The 18,659-nt window shown below is 39.1% G+C and overlaps 1 protein-coding gene across 1 annotated transcript; it reads left to right on the plus strand.

Moving 5' to 3' along the window:
• Positions 1–373: 373 nt before the first annotated feature.
• Positions 374–18,616, plus strand: tmem184a (transmembrane protein 184a). The gene is made up of 9 exons (XM_079177708.1): positions 374–752; positions 1,028–1,249; positions 5,608–5,773; positions 6,668–6,758; positions 8,800–8,875; positions 12,709–12,800; positions 14,171–14,340; positions 14,418–14,615; positions 16,825–18,616. The coding sequence occupies exons 2-9, from the start codon at positions 1,028–1,030 to the stop codon at positions 17,052–17,054; spliced, it is 1,245 nt and encodes a 414-aa protein (XP_079033834.1). The 5' UTR covers positions 374–752; the 3' UTR covers positions 17,055–18,616.
• The last annotated feature ends 43 nt before the right edge of the window (positions 18,617–18,659 follow it).

Consider the following 18,659-nt stretch of genomic DNA (forward strand, 5'->3'; position numbering starts at 1 on the left):
TTCAACTTTGTGCCTGATTTTCTATTATTTCTAAATTGGTGGTTGATTGTATTGAATTGCAATAGCCCATATATGTAAATGAATGGTAATACAAATATTAGATATGAAATATTAGATATCGAATATTTTAGTCACACTTTACCTTTGGCTACAACATAATCTTTTTTTGTTATTAACACAAATATAACAAAACAACAGTCAAGTTAACAATAGCAACGCATACAGAACAGATTTAAGTACATATTCCATCATTTTCCAAAAGCGTCATACCTTTTCGTTGCGAGGGCTGGCTGATACGTAATGTGTCCCACGTAAAGGCAACGTGATGACGACACACGTGGAGCTGCGGACACGTGACCCATTTACCTGTGCTCAACCTGTTGATCTCTGCTGCGCCTCCGGCTCGCCGCTTAACGAAACAATTAAAATCCTCGTCGTTTACCTTGAAAGTCAGTCTTTTCCACGGGTTTCTCAAGCTACGACACAATTGTCAAGTTTTTTTTGTTGAGAGATTTTATTCGCCGAGTTTGTGGACTTCGTTCTTGGTCAGGCACCTGTTTCAAACAAGGAAGTCCAGTCAGGTTGAACCCGTCGTTGATAAAGTCGGTGGGGCGTCTGTAAATGGATGTGAATTAGGTCGGTTGTCTATTCTGAAAGGCGAGTTTATTCCCCATGTTGATCCTATAATTGCGTTTTGGACGGTAGCCGCCATCTAAACGGGATAAAGCTGCTTCCACCCTCCCCGGGACAAGGTGAGCCTTTTGTTGACTGTAAAGAAGGTGCATATCAAGACAGTGATCATTTATACAGTATTGCAGTCTTTCACCTCCATCTACAGTAGTTTATTTTACTAATTAATTCATTTTTTGAATAACAACAGTACATCTAGGTTTCGTTGTGTTCACAGCAGGCGGTATGACAAAATGCAGCAATATTAAGTCAAACCCACACGGGAGGTATTTCTACATGTTACCTGTAAGTCTTACACTGACTTTCTGCGTGCGTGTTTTCCCCTTCTCTGTTTCAGATGAACATTTCTTTGGATTCCATGGATTCATTAGCCGAAAATAGTTCTATTGTGCACCTGGCTGCGCCAATCCTGCCAGATAAGTCGGACGTCTCCAATATGACCATCATTCAAACAAGCAACGGGACAATCATAGAAGACCACATGTTTTTGAACACAGTGGCCGCTCAGGCCCTCTCGGGGATATTTGTCTGGTCCGCCTTGCTCATGACATGCCACCAGGTGAGTTTATGTAGTTTCACAAAAACCATAGACAAGAATATTTCTAAAGCTTGGAAGAAAATCCCTGCACTACTTAACACTGGTGATTAAATAGCCTACAGCTTCAAAGCATTGCACTCGAAGTGGTGTAAATGTAATCACAGATGGTAACAGACTGACACATTGCACCTCCCCTGCCAGAGGACAAAAACACATTCTTATATCCACAAAGGATTCTTACTTTACAGCATAGCGTTGTGAGTTCCGTGTCTCAGCTCACACCGCTTATTTTCATACTCGCCCTGGCGCTGTGTCTTATCTAGTCATAAAGTATTCCAGGCAGGTTCTTTCTACTTTGTGCTTGCACTCCCTCGCTGCATTGTGTGAATGTTTTTCTTAGTTTATAGTTGACTGAGATTAAAAATGGATGAAAATCCTTGAGCTGATTAAAGGACAATAAATACACAGTGAGCTCTCTGTATGTTGGGGGTGAAATCAGGAAGAATAAATGTCTCTTGTGTGGGTGAGTTACCCGCTGTGCGTGGATGATAGCTTATCATTATGGTTTTATTATTGGTAGAGAGCGGCAGGGTGCACTGTATTATCAGCAGGGAAATCAATTGATATTGAGATAACATTTACAGCGTATAAAGGATGAGGGTCTTGTTTTCTTGTTAGCTGTGGTTTTAATGGTGTGCAGCTGTTATATTTCTCAGTTTTAGTCGATGATTTTATAACCCTTGAATTGAGTATGCATCTATCCAAGTCATACGCCTGCGTCGTATTTATCTTAACACACATACAGTCACAACTGTCTGTGTTTTAGTGTGATTAATAAAAGAGTTGTTCTTTTGGTACTTTTCTAAGCTTTGTAACAGCCTCACAAAGCATCAACATGTTGCTTCCTGTTAGTATGAAAACAATCCGTGTTTAGGGATTTGTGACTCAATATCCAGCAAATTGGTTTCTATCGTTTTTAATATAGTACTTGTTTGGACAAACACTTGCTACAAGACATTTTAATTGAACAAATAAATAACGAGTGCACCGCAGGGAGAATGAAGCTGTTTTACAACAGGCATCTCTTCGGACACTCTCGGAGAATAAAATGATCTGCAGGACTAGTGTTGCAATGCTGGTGGTGTTTCATCTGTCTTGGCTCTAGAGGATTGCTATAGACTCCTAAACTCCCATTCTGAATACTAAACAAGGAAAGACAATGACCTTAGTTCCTCTTAGCTGTAAAGTCGCCAATGCTGTTCGGGCCAGTAATCGCTGGAGTGTGGCTCATTCGTCTTGCTGGCCTTATTGGTCCCCTTGAAACTTGAAGCATTCGGGATTGAGAGCAGCAGACTACTCTTATGGTGTGCTGTATGACTGCGTCATGTCCCTCACATTAAGTTACAATATGTACAATCACTTTAAGCTATATGTGTGTTAAACAACGTGGCTCCTCTAGCTCTACTGTCAGGGCAGCCGATGCAGAAATAAATCTGAGCTTGACTTGAAGCCATTATTCAGCACACAACTGTGCATTACTGTCAGGTCAGCTGTATAAAGTCAGGAAGGACGTAGTTGGCTTTTCTAGCTTTTCAGGCAAATGGAGGACATCAGTCTACAGTCGGCTTCACTTCACACCCCCACCCTCACAGTAATCAGGCTTTAATGTGCTGCCTCTAATGGGCATTTAATCAAGCTGAATGCGCCGAGCAGAGTGAGACTCTGGATGTTGTTTAGTTTGTTTCTACAAATGGAGGTTTTCAGAATTAGAAATCTTCACACCCATCGATGGTAGATTTTAAATCAAAACGGCACAGAATATGTTCAATAAAATATTATTCAGTTAGTGAGTTTAGGTGTGAGCGAAACTACTGTAGAGCTGCAACGGTTAGTCAATTTAATCTATTAATCAATAAGGTCACTATTTTGATAAACTAATATTTGTAGTCATTTTTCAAGCACAAATGCTTTTCATAGGCGATAATTTTCTGCTTTTCTTTGTGATTGTAATCTGAATATTTTGGGTTTTTTGACTGTTGGTCGTATAATTCACATTTAAGCCCACGCTGATGTCTTCATGTTTCTTGTTTTACCCAACAAACAGTCCAAAAGCTAGAAATATTCAGTGTATAATCCTAAAAGAGAGAGAAAAGCAGGAAATCATCAGATTTGAGAAATCGGAGAATGTTGGACATTTTTGTTTAAAAAATAATTTGTATGATCAATCTATTATTAGAATAGCAATTTTTCTGTCAATATACTAAACATTTAAGTGACTAATTGTTTCAGCAATCTGTTGATTTTCTGATGAGGTTACACATGGATGTGGTAATGATGTTTGTTTTCTCTCCCTTTTAGAGAGTTATCAGATTGAGCTTGATGGTATTACTTGGATATCCTCCTCATACTCGATTAGTTAACTAATGGGGCGTAAGCATCTCAGTTTGCTGAGAAACTTTTGGATGGTTAGTGATTTTTTTGAAACATATTTTTAAAAACTTTATGAAGAGTGAGTCATGAGTCATTATTAGAAAATGATTGCCAAGTCTGTGGCATCACAATAATATTCCCTAATGCATTTTGGTCTGTAATAAGGGCTACATTTTAATCTGCAGAGGGACAATGATACTGGAGAAACAATTTAACAAGTTTTCCTATTAAATATGCTAATTGTTTGGTGGAAGAGGTCCTATGAGCATTAGTCAGATATGAATTCAGTTATGCAAGGATAAATTAGATTTACCATATTATAGAGTTTTGATGTATTTCTATTCCATATTGTCGTCGGATCTGAGGTGTTGCCAGGTTATGGCAGTTTCCCTTCAGCTTCATGTTGCAACAGCTTTGTTTTTGATTTGTTAACGTTGGTGAGATTAGCCAACCAGCAGTCATCTGCCAGCATTACCTAAGAGGGGCAGTTTAACTGTACTTGAAGACATACAGATCGTTAAGTGCTGGATTTGCTTGAGATCAGACTGGATAAGCCAACACTTACCTCAGCCTTTAGACATTTCAGTAGGAATATAAAAGGAATTCAGGTGTTTGTTGAGCCATGACTAAAGACTAGCGTAACGGTACACACAGGTCACGGTTCAGTTCTTACCATGATTTAGGATTCACAGTTGACTTGTGAACAGCTGGAAAAAACAAATGCAAAAGGATATGTTTACTTTCATTCATATAGTGTCAAAGATAGAAAAAAACTCTTCTTGATGAGGTAACATTTTGCCCTCTGGCAACTTTGGTAAACTATTTTAAGTATAAACATTATGGAATGTTTCAAACACTTCTGTGAAACTGTACCAACACTGAACAAACACTTTCACGGAAGGCAACACGGCACAATTTCTCAAAACTGTAAAGCATCTCTTATGCTATGAATTTCAAAGTACATAGAAAAATAAATAAAATAAAACTTGTGCATTAGGATGAGTGTTTCAATTATTTCTTATGACGGCATAAGGCTCAAAGCTTTTGGGCGCAACGTTATGTGCATTATTTCACATGCCGTATATATTCTGCGTGCCCCAGACTGCGACGGTTCGGTACGAACACATGAATCGTTACAGCCCCGCTAAAAATGAGGCCTTGTGTATAAAACTAAAGGTCTCTAGAAAGAATGATCAGTCAGATTGTCTGCCATATGCTGTGTGTATTCCCATAAATGTTGTCAGCTGCACCATATCATCTTTATGGAGGCCGTGTGTGTGTGTGTGTGTGTGTGTGTGTGTGTGTGTGTGTGTGTGTGTGTGTGTGTGTGTGTGTGTGTGTGTGTGTGTGTGTGTGTGTGTGTGTGTGTGTGTGTGTGTGTGTGTGTGTGTGTGTGTGTGTGTGTGTATGTGTTTAAAAGGTAAAGGTTAAGACCTTTTTATCAGCTCAGTGAACTTTACTGATCATATTGTCTGCTTCTGTATTTGAAGCTATAGCTGTACAATATAAGGTGTGGTCACTCGGTATGAAGCTGGAATGTTTTGGGTGTCATTAAAATAGGAGTTGGTTGATCTTTTTTTATTCTAGTCCGCCCCGCTGCCGTGTTTCATAGTGACAGATCTTCACACACACAGAGCAGCCAATGCAAGATCAAATGTAGCTATGAATAAAGTCGTCTCGTTAAAGAGCCTATTTCATTGTTTTTCATAAGATCTCTGGTTGTTCACATATCACGTCGTTCACAGCCTAGTGGTGAATATGGCTTTAGAGTCAAGGCTATAGGAAAACATTGTTGGCTACAGTATGTCCTTTTCTATTTTAATCTCATACATCATGTTCAGAATTTAAGTTTCCTAGTTATTTAAATCATAACTATTCTATGAGTCTGATGAGGGAGTTGGCATTCTTCTTGTTTATGCTTTTAATATTCTTTGTTTATGTATTTTCAGATCTATACACACCTTCGGTCCTACACTGTCCCCAACGAGCAGCGCTACATCATCCGCATCCTGTTTATTGTGCCAGTTTATGCCTTTGATTCTTGGCTCAGTCTGCTCTTTATCAGCAATGACCAGTACTATGTCTACTTTGATTCTGTTCGAGACTGCTACGAAGGTAAGGCTCACAAGCACTTCCCTTGACGTTATCTGCCTGATAATGTCCTCATTTTTTACATAGCTGCCAGGAAAGGATAGACAAGGAACTGACCGAACTAGTTTTACTCACCAGTCATTGTTCTCATGTAGATAGACGTCATTATTTGAGGTGTTACGTTTCTGGGAGGAGTCGTTTTAGGACTATCCTTTTTTGTGCACCGGTTTCAGTGCTTGCTAATGAGAAAAAAAACTTCAATGTACCTTTTCTTAAGGTAGGATATTTTCTCAAATGTATTTGTTATTCTGCAATGATTTACAATATTCAGATATTATATAAACACTGTTCTATACGCTGTAGTTCAATTGCCTTTGCACATTGCAACTGTCATTGTGTATTTGTTTTGTATGTTTGAAGACCAATATACTTTACTAATGTCAAAGCTGAATGATATGCAAAATGGATTACAAGTAATTTGAGAAAGGGGAATGTAGGAAATACATTATTCAGGAGATTAGTTTCCAGTTTGCAGGCCAATTTTGTGGCTGATTGATAGGTGCAGCGCATCAGAAAGCAGTAAGTCTGGAATGCCACCAGCGGCTAAAACATAATGAACCTTCTCTTGACTGGACACCATCTGCATTAGCTTCATTTAATCCCTCTTTAAATAGCAACAAAGGATTAGGAAGGGATTTCCAAGACACAGAACCCTTGGAAGCTTCCTAATGTAAGGACTGAAACATTTATTGTTCCAAAATGTAGGACTAATTATTTTTTATCATGTGGCCGTTTTCTCCTCTGAAATGATTTGACCTTTTTCACATGAAGTTATACTTGAAGGTGACGAGACATTCTACAGTTAAAATCATGCCATGGTTCATCATTTAAGAATTAACTCTTTTCTTTCTGTCGCAGCGTTCGTCATTTACAATTTCCTGAGCCTGTCCTTTGAGTATCTGGGAGGAGAGAGTGGGATCATGTCAGAGATCCGAGGGAAGACCATACAGTGAGTGATTTCGTTCCAATTCATACACGTACCGGTTTGGTTTGGTACTGGCTTGAAGATTTTTAAATACTTTTCAAATGATTAGTTGACCGAAGCACAACCTTCACTTAAACTCAACTTGGACAAATTACAATATGGTTTCGTCTTCATGTTTACAATCACAAAAGGTGCAAGGTGCATGTTGCTGCCTTTGAATTAGCATTTGGTGTGAACAACCCAGTGAAAGCGCAATAAAGAAGTACGTTGTTAATCTGTGAATCTTATCCTTTATCTCCGAGCTTTTGACCAGCCTCAGACAGGCTGTTTAATGGCCGACTCAGCCGCAGCGCAGCAGCTCTTTTGCAGGTTCTTAAGACAGTGGAGACACTAATGTTGAGCCCTGATAAATGGTGGCATCGCTCAACGCTGTCCACTGGGGACGAGGCATAAATTCTACATCTTGTTTTAGATTAAAATCACTCCACTGCCTTGCTGTTACGCGCCCTTTAGGATTTCGAGAGACATCAAATATTGTGAAGAATATTGTAGCGTGTTAATGTTCAAGTCAATTATGTTTTAATCAGCAGCATGGCAGATTAATGAGATCACACATTTAATGTATGTACGCCATTACCATTGTGTTAGCATGTTAGAAACATGGTCTCTGCCTTTTAGCTGCACATTAAACCTACTCCTCTTCTAATAAATATTATACATCAATATAAGCTTCAGTTTAATGTGTGATGTTCCCATTAATCAACTTGATTAAGTGTGATATTCCTAAATAATACACTTCAATAGTACACAGGTTCTGTGGGAATTAACACGGAGCAAGAAATACTTTCACTTGGCAGGCAAATCCAAATTTGTTTCTCAAATTCAATTTGACTGAATATACATGCTCTCATTTGCAAGTGATGACGATGCATTTGAGTGTTCGTCAGTAATTTACAATTATGAAAAGGATTAAAATAAGACGTGTAGACATTGGGCTATTCGAATATTTGTTTGTTGGGTAAGTATTCTGTTTTCAAATTTGGTATTCGGATATTTCTTTTTTGAAAATACAAAAAAACAATACTATACAATAAAAGAATCGATATGAAACGAATGCCTTTTAATTAAACTGAAAGACACGTCTTACAGCGCTATGTGGTCCGTCCCAGCTGAAAACAGAGTTGGCTGAGTCCCTCCCAAGACACGTCACGGATACAAGCCCAGCCAGAGCCCTCGTTGTTATAACCTATGCGGGGCTCGGGCCGAAAGGGCTGAGTGGAAGCCTCCGGAAGCTGCATTATCCACAGGCTTGCAGACGGTCACTGCCAGAGAGGTGGTGATTAATGCCCAGAGAGAAGGTAGCCTTAAAAACGCTGCTGTTTATGCTGCATACTAACCGAGAGGTTAAAGTGCTTCTCCGGTCACGGCTGTCCTGCGCACGCCGCAGGTTGAGAATTTCTCTCTTATTACTCCTTATTTCACTCTTTGTCTGTCACTTGCTGAGAAGGATGAGGTGCTTTTGTGTTTTTAATATTTTTGATCCTACATGCTTAAAGTAAATGATGTGGTCAAAATATTTGGAACGTCTCTCAATACATCTCAAATACAACACCACTCAGAAAATCTACCATAGAACTGAGTTAACAGACACCAGATTAAGCAGTAACAATAATTTTCATTATAGATTGATCTGTTGATTATTTTCTTTATAAAACGATTTTTAGTTTTGTCTATAACAAGGTGATGTCTTCAAAGGTCTTGTTTGATCCGACCAACAGTCCAGAACCCGAATAGATTCAGTTCACAGTCACATAGAAGCAAGAAAAACAGGAAAAATGTCTAAAACAATCGATTCTTTTTTTGATTAATTGACTAATCGATGAAACAAAAAATATAAACATTTAAGCAAGCTAGTGTTTATTGTGTGTTATAGCGGTTGTAATACAAAGTAGCTGTGTTTCTATTTTACATCTCACTCAATCCATTCTTTAACTTGCTTCTGTTAATTGATGCTAAATGTTTCAGTGTTGACTTAACCGCTCGTCATGTCCTCTTGTCTTCACAGGTCAAGTTGTCTGTACGGTACCTGCTGCCTCAGCGGAACGAGCTACTCCATCGGCTTCTTAAGATTCTGCAAACAGGTGAGCCTCATCCCCTTATCGCAGCACAAGAGATGCTCCTTTTGACCACTGAAATATATTTACACCCACTGAAAATAGGAATATGTCAAATTCTCTTGGAAAAACAAAAGATACTGTGCTGTAAATTACCATTCTGCCCAGAACTCCATACAAATGACAGCTGTTATAATTGGCTGTGTGCTTTTCAGAGGATAACATCCACTGGTTTAAAAAAAGAGGCCAGGTGAAAGCGACTTGATACTAAACGCAGAGAGATGATGTGAGCTGTCAGCGCAGCGCATCTTGGGATGCTGCACAATCTACCAGCCTAACGCTGATACAAAAATTGGAACTGAGCGTTATGTCTTCAAAACAAAATATATTACATTTATAATATATATTTTTTCTTTAGAAGTGGCAAGTGATAAACAATCGGTGTGCCTCCACAGGAGTCGAAGGTGGAGGGTTTTTAAAAGGAAAACACGACAAGTTCTCTCTGGTGGCATATCTGAAACAAATCATAGTTGAAGGATATTTCTTTGTGAGAGGGTAATTAAAGATCCGAGCATTATTAAAGAGCTTTATACTGCCCATTGTAGCATAAAACCCCCACCAGTTTTGTTGGAGTTTGCTGGGTGGGCAGTGAAAGTGTTAGCCTCAAGCGAGAGCTTAGCACTGATTTATTATGCTTTTTAAAATAGGTCACCAACATTAAAATTCATGAACAGAAAATTTCAGAAATCAATATATTGAACACTTCAGATTATTAATTGCTGTTTTGAAGGTCAACTCCCAGGAAGTGAGTGGATTCAAAGTAGTGATAATCTGCTGTCTGACTTACTTATTTATTATAATTGCAAAACTCAATAATATTGATCACATAGTGTTGGAGAAAACACCAGTGCGTTCGTCTTTAAAAGAAAACCTCAAAGTGAAATACCTGCAACAGCACATCAAAGTCAGAGCACAACATCTGAATGGCCTTGATCCATTTTGTGGGTGGTGGCGTCGGGGTAAAAACATTGAAATTCTTTGCACATTTTGGGGAAGCGTCAGTATTTGATTAGATGAGTGGTTAACAAATGAATCAGTGATATGGAAAAGCAGCCGAGACGAATTGTGGTTCTGAGAGATAAGGTTAGAGGATAAGATGCTGTTTCATCCAAAGCATTTCTTTTTTTTTACTTTTCAGTTTAAGTCCGTTATCACATTTTTAGACACTTTAGTGTCTTATTTTCCTAAAAACTGGGCAAAAGTCAAATCCTGCCTCCCAGGGAAAGCCGTTGTGCTGTTGAGAATGCAAAAGACGAAGGTTCATTGTGACTGCGTTCATGCTACACCTGGCTTTACAACAGCACAAGACCCTTAATACTATATTCTTTCACTACACAAATGTAATCATTTAGTAGCTGTGTTTTTTGCTGATAATTTTGTCTTTTTCCCCTTAAAGTTGAGATAAAATTAAATATGCCTTTTTAACCCTTGTAGATCATGTCTAATATTGTGCACCTATTTAACAATATCTGCAAAAAATCAATTTGTTCGTATTTTTATGTCAAATCTTTTTCTCCTGTAAATCAAAATATGAGGAGTGCTTACGTAAGCTTGTAACAACCAATTTCAACCAATAATATGACATCTGGAGCACCGTGTTGCGCTTCATTTGACGTCCGCGCCACTTTTTTTGCCGTTCAATCAAATGCAAAGGATTTGATTTCAATCCCTCTTGTAGTTGTACACCGTTCAAATATTCAGTTTCATTGTAAAATAGAAACGGTACAGAAGCTAAAGGTGCTCTAATATCCGTTTCACTGGGTCTTTAATTGGAAGAACAGCAGCCAGAATGCACAAGCAGTTGATGTAGAAAATGAAACTAATTTATTGATATCAGACAGAGATTTTAATCAGAGAGTTACATAACATCTGTCCTGCTGTCCACTCTTGCATCTTTAATTCCTGCTGAGTGTGAGGATGACAATAACAACATTGACCTTGTGGTCAGATACATAAATGTGTTAGTTATTCTGTTCAATCAATTTCGAAGAATCAGCTTTGAGTGTCTGCATTGTAATACCCAATCTACAAAGTAGAGCGGTGTTGCTGTTTAATACGACTCAGGAGAAATTTTAAAAGCAGTTCTGTCGATAGTTGCCACCTGTGAACTTTTGCAGTGAACTCTGATGTGGGAGAGAACAGAGAGAAATGGCTTCGGGTCATTTCAATTTTGAATTCTCTGAGAAATTATTTAGTATTGTAATGGAAACCGCTGGCAGGCTGATGACAAAATAAAAGTCAACTGTGGTGAATATAACAGATGTGCATGTCATCCTAAATTCACAAAACCCTTTGATGCACCAGTTTGAAGTAGAGCTATTTTTAAGTATGTAGTCTAAGTATATATAGTTAATGAACATATTCTGTTATCTTACATCTGTATTGTGCGGTTTACACTGACACACATGTAGCTTAGTATTAAAGTATATTACTAGATTTTTATAGTCTGTGTGCAGTTATTAACTAAATTAATTTGAAGCAGAAACGATGGTTGACTTTTAATCTACTAGTATTATGAACATGCATTGTGTTTGGAATATTAAGCACGACAGGAAGTATCGTGCAAAATGATTAGCTTTGAAGCTTTTAGTACTGACAGCTTTTGCTTTCCCTGTGCCTGTTCTAGTGCCAACCTGTCACTTAATATTCTCAAAGCAAATCAGTTATCGAAATGATTATTGATGTCATTTTGTCAAGCCCACGACCGACATAGACTGGCCGTTCAAAAAAGCCTCCCTCTGGCTAATCAAGTCGAACACTCCTGATCTGTTGCTTTCAAGTGCCGCAACGGGGATGGGAGTTTGGAGCAACCTCTTGTCAAATTGGTTGATTCAGGCTTCAACACACAACACAGAGGAAACCTGTCCTCCAGTCTTATATTGTATGCAGATCTACATTCCCCTTCAAAACATCCTCCCTATCCACAAGGAACTAAAAACTGTTTTAAGAATCATGTAAAACATCAGTTAATAAAGCTTTAAAATCTCCAAGGGGAATGCAAGACTTGGTTTAAATGCAGTGTATAGTTCATTAAAAAGTACTGAATACCTGAAACCAGTTCTGCCAACATCAGTGCTGACGTGAGTGATCTCTAAGGTTAACAAGTTACTGGATTTAAATGAGAAAAGAGATGTGAGAAAGTTTGGATGCTTCTACAGTAGAGCATTGTGAATGAATAACATGAGATGGTTATTTCTTCTTGACTGTAAGGAGATCCATCCAACTGCGTGATACAGAGAACAATGAGTCTAAAATGTGGCATTTGTGATAAAACGTAATAAACTATGATCCACAGGCTTTAACAGCTGAAGTTAAGATACGGCGGCATGACAAAACATGTTTGTGCTAAGTTAGCTTTGCAGAAATGACTGGCCTGGAAACGTCCAAAATCCACCTTCAAGCCCCTGTAAAGCTGTGGCTTAGGAGGTAGGGCGGATTGACCTTTTTAATTATAAGGTGGGTAGTGGTAGATCCCTGGCTCCCCCTGTCCACATTGAGTGATCTGTACTAAAATGTAAAGCTTAAAAATAAGACTTTTTATTGGTCAAGAAACAGTCCAACATATAACCGCCCATAAAACAGCAAATAGTTGTTTTTTTTACACTTCATTTTTTTGTACGGATTAAACAAAGATTTAATTTGTGTGCTTGCTTGTTGTCAGTGAGCAGTTACAGATTTTTTTCAGGTTATAAGACGTACAAACCGATTCTGACGTTCTTCTTCATCCTTCATCTTCCTCCTCCTTCATGGTGTCCTTGCTTGTTTGGGTGTCTCTTTCTGAATTGTAATGTGTTCTCCAGGCGACTCTCCAGTTCTGCGTTGTCAAACCCATCATGGCAGTCATCACCATCATCCTGCAGGCCTTTGGCAAATATCATGATGGAGATTTTAAGTGAGCAGCACCTCTCTTTCCATTTCATTCGTTATGTATCTTACATATTCCATGTCGTTGCCAGAAGGCTTGTGTGCTGTTTATGTGCACATGGAAATAATTTGCAAAATGGAGATAATTATATCACCTCTTCACAGTTGGCACGATGAAGATGTTTAGAATTAAAGGGTTTCATTTCAGACAGAAAGTGCTGGGATCAAACTTTCCTGTGGGAGTCTGCAGGTACTTTACTGCAGGTTGTCCCAGTTGTGTCAGCCATAATCACATCCTTCTGACTGTTGTTGGTATTGCAAAGAGTAATTCAAGGGTTTTCGATATGTATTAAAGAAACTATATTTCTTTATAAGTTTTCCCCAGATGTAGTAAGTGTCTTGAAATGAAGACACTTAATTCTTATTGTATGTTGCACTCAGTAAAGCACAATATTATAACGGAAGATGTATTGTTTCATTTCATGCTTTTGCTTTGAATGTCATACAATGACGGAGGCAAATTGCAGACCGACAAACTTAATTTGAGTGTATTTGCAGTTGTACCATATGAGACTATATGGGTCCCAAAAGAATATGGAGAGGGTAATACATCAATAAAATTGTCTAGTGTGTAATCAAAAGCTATAAAATCTGCAGCCCATAAACTGTCTGACTTATTTTCAGGTGCTCTTCTCCGCCTCTCGGCTCAGTGTCTCTCTGAAGATTCAGCTGTGACAACGCTTGTTTCTAAACCACTCAGAAGAAGCACAGAGTTCAACAAGGGCTTGCGACAGACATTTCCAATCAGCTTGATATCATTACTCTCTTACTGTCGAGCTAAAAGATAGAGATGATTAAGTTCTTCCTGCTTATTTCTCCATATACTTCAACAGCAAAATTAGCAGGCATAAGTAACTTGTCTTATTTCATGTCTTTCTTTAAGCCCTCTAGCAAGACCATGATGATTCGCTGATTGTTTACTTTTACGCTTTCAGCCAACCATGCACTCTATGGATAGGAGTAATTAGTGTAGTCACAGCTGAGGCCTCGGAGAAGCTCTCTGGAATGCAAAGAGGGTAGAGAGGCAGTCTGACAATGAAAGTCTGCCTGTTTATCAAATGCATTCTGAAATAAGGACGAGTACAAACAGGCTTTATTAACTGCTTCAAGTAAGAGGCTAAAAGGGCTTCACTTCCAGCTGCTCTAACAATATGGTGGAAAAGGGTCATCAAATGTAAGCTGGCAGTCTTTTTTATTCAGCCCAAAGTAATAAATGGATCAAAAACATGAATAGATTGTGGCTGTCAAAAAAATGTCTGGAAGTGTCAGACCGAAGTATTTCACGGTCATAAATTAACCACATTTGTAATTATATGACTTTCCCTACTTTCTGTGCAGCATAAATGGAGGATACCTATATATCACCATCATCTACAACTTCTCAGTCAGTCTGGCTCTCTACGCTCTCTTCCTCTTCTTCTTCGCAACAAGTGATCTGCTCAGGCCGTACGAACCAGTGCTGAAATTCCTCACAATCAAATCTGTCATCTTCTTATCGTTCTGGCAAGGTAAGTTTGCTCATTCACTCTCTCTGAATCCGCACATAAAAGTATAAATTGCTAATTCAAATGTTGCTGCTTTGTAGGAATGGTCCTCGCCATCCTGGAGCGCAACGGCGTCATACCCAAAGCACTCTTCATCGATGGTCAAATGGTCGGCGCCGGCACCGTGGCAGCAGGCTGGCAGAACTTCATCACCTGCATCGAAATGTTCTTTGCTGCTATTGCCCTCCGATACGCCTTCACCTGCACCGTCTACCAGGAGAAAAAAAATGATGTGCCAGGTAAGCGCCGTAGTCTGTACTGCCCTCCCGTTCTCCCCCACAGAATATGGACGGACCCTGGCTTGAAAGTGTTAGCAACAGTAATTGCATTCCTCTGTGCCTTTGGCAGCCATTTAGTCCAGTCAGACTGACTTTTAAGGTTAGATTTGACATTCAAGCCCTCTATTTTATCTGAAGGAACCAGCTGGTATGTCCACATGGTTACAAATTTGTACTTGAATTAAAAGTAGTGCTGTCGTGATCAGTGTGTCAGGCTGATGAAGCCCCTGCCAACTTCCAACCTAACCAAGGGCACACATTGGGCCTCATGCAGCAATATTCTCTTAAATATCTCTATTTTCTATTAATTGAAAAATAAGTGAAGTCACCAAACGTTCTTAACCATCCAAATCTGCACTTACCCAGGTGTGCTGAATGATGATCCAATGTGATCATAAATTAGGGGCGTGTGGCCGGTGTTTATTATTAGCATAGGTAACGCTCCTTAAACACTATATAAGTGCAGGTGTTGTGTTTTGTGGAAATACTCCTAAAACTACAAGACAAGGCTGGAAGAAGAACTTTAGCATTAGCTTGAGCGTCAGTACTGGTGTTACAGGAGACTCAAAAACCATTGAAGAGCAGTATGTAAGCCATTCAGAAGCTTAATGTCAATTATATATAATATTAATACGTTTTTTGTGTTCATCAAAACTGCTCTCGACCACTCTCCTACTTAAAATAATAGCACAACTAAGAAAACATTGGTGAATCTCAGAAAGCAGTGAGTGCTAACACAATAAAATTGTGGATGCAAACAAAAATATGAAGGCATTTGTTCTTATAGTGCTTCCTGCGTGAGGCCTGTTGTTACTCATGACTCAGAGGACAGTTGCCAGTAAAACAATGAAGAGGAAGATGAAAAGGGATTGGAATGCCACAGTACAGTAACAGAACAGGGAGGGAGCGGCACCCCTTGACGTCAGTGCTGCTTGCACGTAAATGACAAATGGAAGCCATGGGAAAAGCCTTCCGCAGTGATATCAATCATTTTGCATTTTTTTCTCCTGCTATAGGAAACCCTGTGTTCCCTTGAGCTGCTTAACATGCAGAAGTACTTGAGGCGATAATGAAAAGTTTCTGTATCTACTTGACATTACTTTTTTTTTAAATCAAGATACAAATCAGAGCAGGTAATGGGATCAAATAATTGCTAAAGTATAATAATGTGGATGTGGAAGGGTTTGACAGCTGATTATTTCATTTTTTTTGTTTAATTGCGTTGCTTCAGCCATCCAGTCCCTCTTTGCAACTGAACTTTTTGACATTACCATTAGCACTGTAGTTCAGCTGGTGCACACCCACCCTCAGGTGTTGATGTGTGTGACTGCAGATAGTGCCACACCTCTGGTTTACCCTTCCTCTGCGTCCACTCCGGCAGTAAGGAGAAACTCAGCAGACCATACCACCATCCACCCACCCCACCTTGCCCTTCTCTTTGCCACCTCCATAAGCCGATCCAGACAGCACTGCCAGTGACCCTGAAACAGAAGGCTGTGGATGTCCGCCCACCCTTTTTTCGCCTTGAACACCCTTTTAGTTCTGGGCAGAATTCAACCTGGCTCCCCACGGGGGGCTAAGGGACCCATCAGTGAGGACAATGCCTGTGACTGAGTTGTGTTCGGTCCATTTATAAACTGCAGCCAGTGAAGTCATGATGAAGGAAAGACATCGTGCCTAAAGTTTTTTGTCTTTTTTTTTAACCGATCAAATATTGCTGCTATAATGTCGCACAAAGGGTAGTTGATGGTACCAATTAAACAAAAAGACAATTAATCGATAGACAACATTTATTTGACAAGCCATTAAGTCATTTATCCAGCAAAAATGCAAAAACATTTGTTGTTCTTGCTTCTGGAATATTCAGATTTATATGATTTAAGATTCATGATGTACATTTTGAAGCGAGTAATATGAATGTCTACTTGGGCATTTCTTTACATTTTTTGGACAATGAATAAATCAAATGAAAATGATGTTTTGTTGTTAGTTAGTTGTGTACACTTTCACAAGGTGTACGCTGGGCTATTTCTTGGCCGGGAACAGTTCTCAGGCAACCAAAGGAGACTCCAGGATGCAACTGTCTAGCTATTCTTTTTAAAGTTGTAACATTGCAGTCACGGGCATCAATCATCTTCCAACCTCCCTTGTTCCTATGTTGTTCCTACAGAAAACATCCCTTCTATGCACAGCATCTCCAGCGGTCTGAAGGAGACCATAAACCCGGGAGACATGGTACAGGATGCGATTCACAACTTTTCCCCAGCCTACCAGCAGTACACCCAGCAGTCCACACAGGAGGTCGTCCAGCCCGGCACAAACGGAAAAGTGTCCGCAGGCAACAAGAGCTCCCGCAAGTCTGACAAATTCATGCTGATCACCTCTGATGATGAGTTATAGACATTTTTTCCAGCAAGATCCAGGTGTTTGGGTTATCTCTGACCTATGGGGAATCAGCTGTATCGCACAGAGCTGGATTGAATCCAGGTGTTTCATTTTTATTATCCCAGTATTTAAGATGGACTGCTTGCTTCTGTCCTGTTTTTTAATGAATAATTTAAGCAGCAAGAGGAGAATGAATTTAATAGTATTTTTTTTAATTGATAGCTCAATGACTGGAGAACTCGCCTGTCTTCACCTCGGCAGGAGGAAAATAACATGTCACCTTCACGGTATCGGAGACATCTGGAGCTGTGCATTTTCTTTAAATCATGCTGCAGTAGTGTCCCTGATCCTGTTTCATTCATTGTGTCACTGCTCGTTCTCTGGACGTCTGAAGTGCGTTCCCTCTGATTCATGTCAGTTTCAAAGAGGAAATGATTAATATGTGACTCCAGGAGGGAAGCACGGAAGCCAGCGATGGCTGGGAATGACACTTTATGGACCGTCTCTCGCATCTGCTCGTTTGAAGTATTTGCTGAGCATTCCTCTGCATGGTTTCCTGACAAATGGAAAGATTTGTTCAGAGACACGTTCGTTTTGGAGCAGGCACTTCAAACTGCAGACTGTAGCACTTCGCAATCCTTTGTCTTTACCGTAGCATGGACAAATTGTATAAACCTGTCTCCTCCAAAGTGGGAGTTCTATTCTTCTCATTAATTTTCCCAGCATGCTAAAGAGTTTAATTCAGTGCAACTAGACAGCCGTTCAACAGATGCTCGCAATTAGTCTTTTGTAGCTTCTGCACTATTGTGAAAGCGTTTGTTAGAACCTTTTTTTGTTTGACGTGTTCACATCACTGTTCGTGTTAAAACTCTGTGTTCCAGGGATTATGAAATACACAGAATTTGATTGGTGTAAATTGTGGTAATTCATATGTTCTGTTTATGTAAAAATCCAGGGATAACCCTGTTTGGAATATTTTAATGTCATTTTGTGTAATTTGGGTGTATTCAGACCAAACCAAATTCTATGTGGAGGAAAAGTAACGCAACAAATGTGTGTGGGTTGACAGACTTTTTAGTTTCTTCTCCCACTTTGTTTTTTAGAAATGCTATCTGTATTTATGTGACATGGGAGACGTATAGCTTTCCTAGTACATTGTTGGAGACCTCTTCTGTTTATCAAGTCAGAGGTTGTTTGAATTGTCATACCTTCTTGTGCCAATTATAGCTGTCTTTCTGGGAAAGCAGAAATCAATTGAGTTGGGTACAAAGATATAATTGACTTGTGTGTCTTAGCCCTATTTTTGTTTGTGTAACTTGAACTGAGTGAATCTGCACTTCTCATTGAGGAAAAAAAGCTTTATTTGAAGGTACAAAAACAGACACTGCAGACTTATTTATAGGAATAATTTACCATACTTTAAATCAGAGTAGAAACAAATACAGACTTTATTTGTACATGAGGGTAGTTCATTGAGAAAACATGTAAATAAATGAATGTAAAATAAAAATAATTTAGGTGTTTTCTTTTTTTATAAAATTACATAATTCAATGAAATAAATATAAAATATATATGAGCAGAGTAACGACTTTGTTATGGGTACATACTCAGTTCATGCT

This window comes from Pholis gunnellus (assembly GCF_910591455.1).
Source record: "Pholis gunnellus genome assembly, chromosome: 17".
Taxonomy (NCBI): domain Eukaryota; kingdom Metazoa; phylum Chordata; class Actinopteri; order Perciformes; family Pholidae; genus Pholis; species Pholis gunnellus.

What these genes read in the sequence shown, in the direction of transcription:
- tmem184a (XM_079177708.1), top strand. Translation starts at nt 1,028, where the DNA reads ATGAACATTTCTTTGGATTCCATGGATTCATTAGCCGAAAATAGTTCT. An exon ending in TGCTCATGACATGCCACCAG is followed by an intron (nt 1,250 to 5,607) that starts GTGAGTTTATGT and finishes ATGTATTTTCAG; the next exon opens with ATCTATACACACCTTCGGTC. An exon ending in ATCCGAGGGAAGACCATACA is followed by an intron (nt 6,759 to 8,799) that starts GTGAGTGATTTC and finishes TTGTCTTCACAG; the next exon opens with GTCAAGTTGTCTGTACGGTA.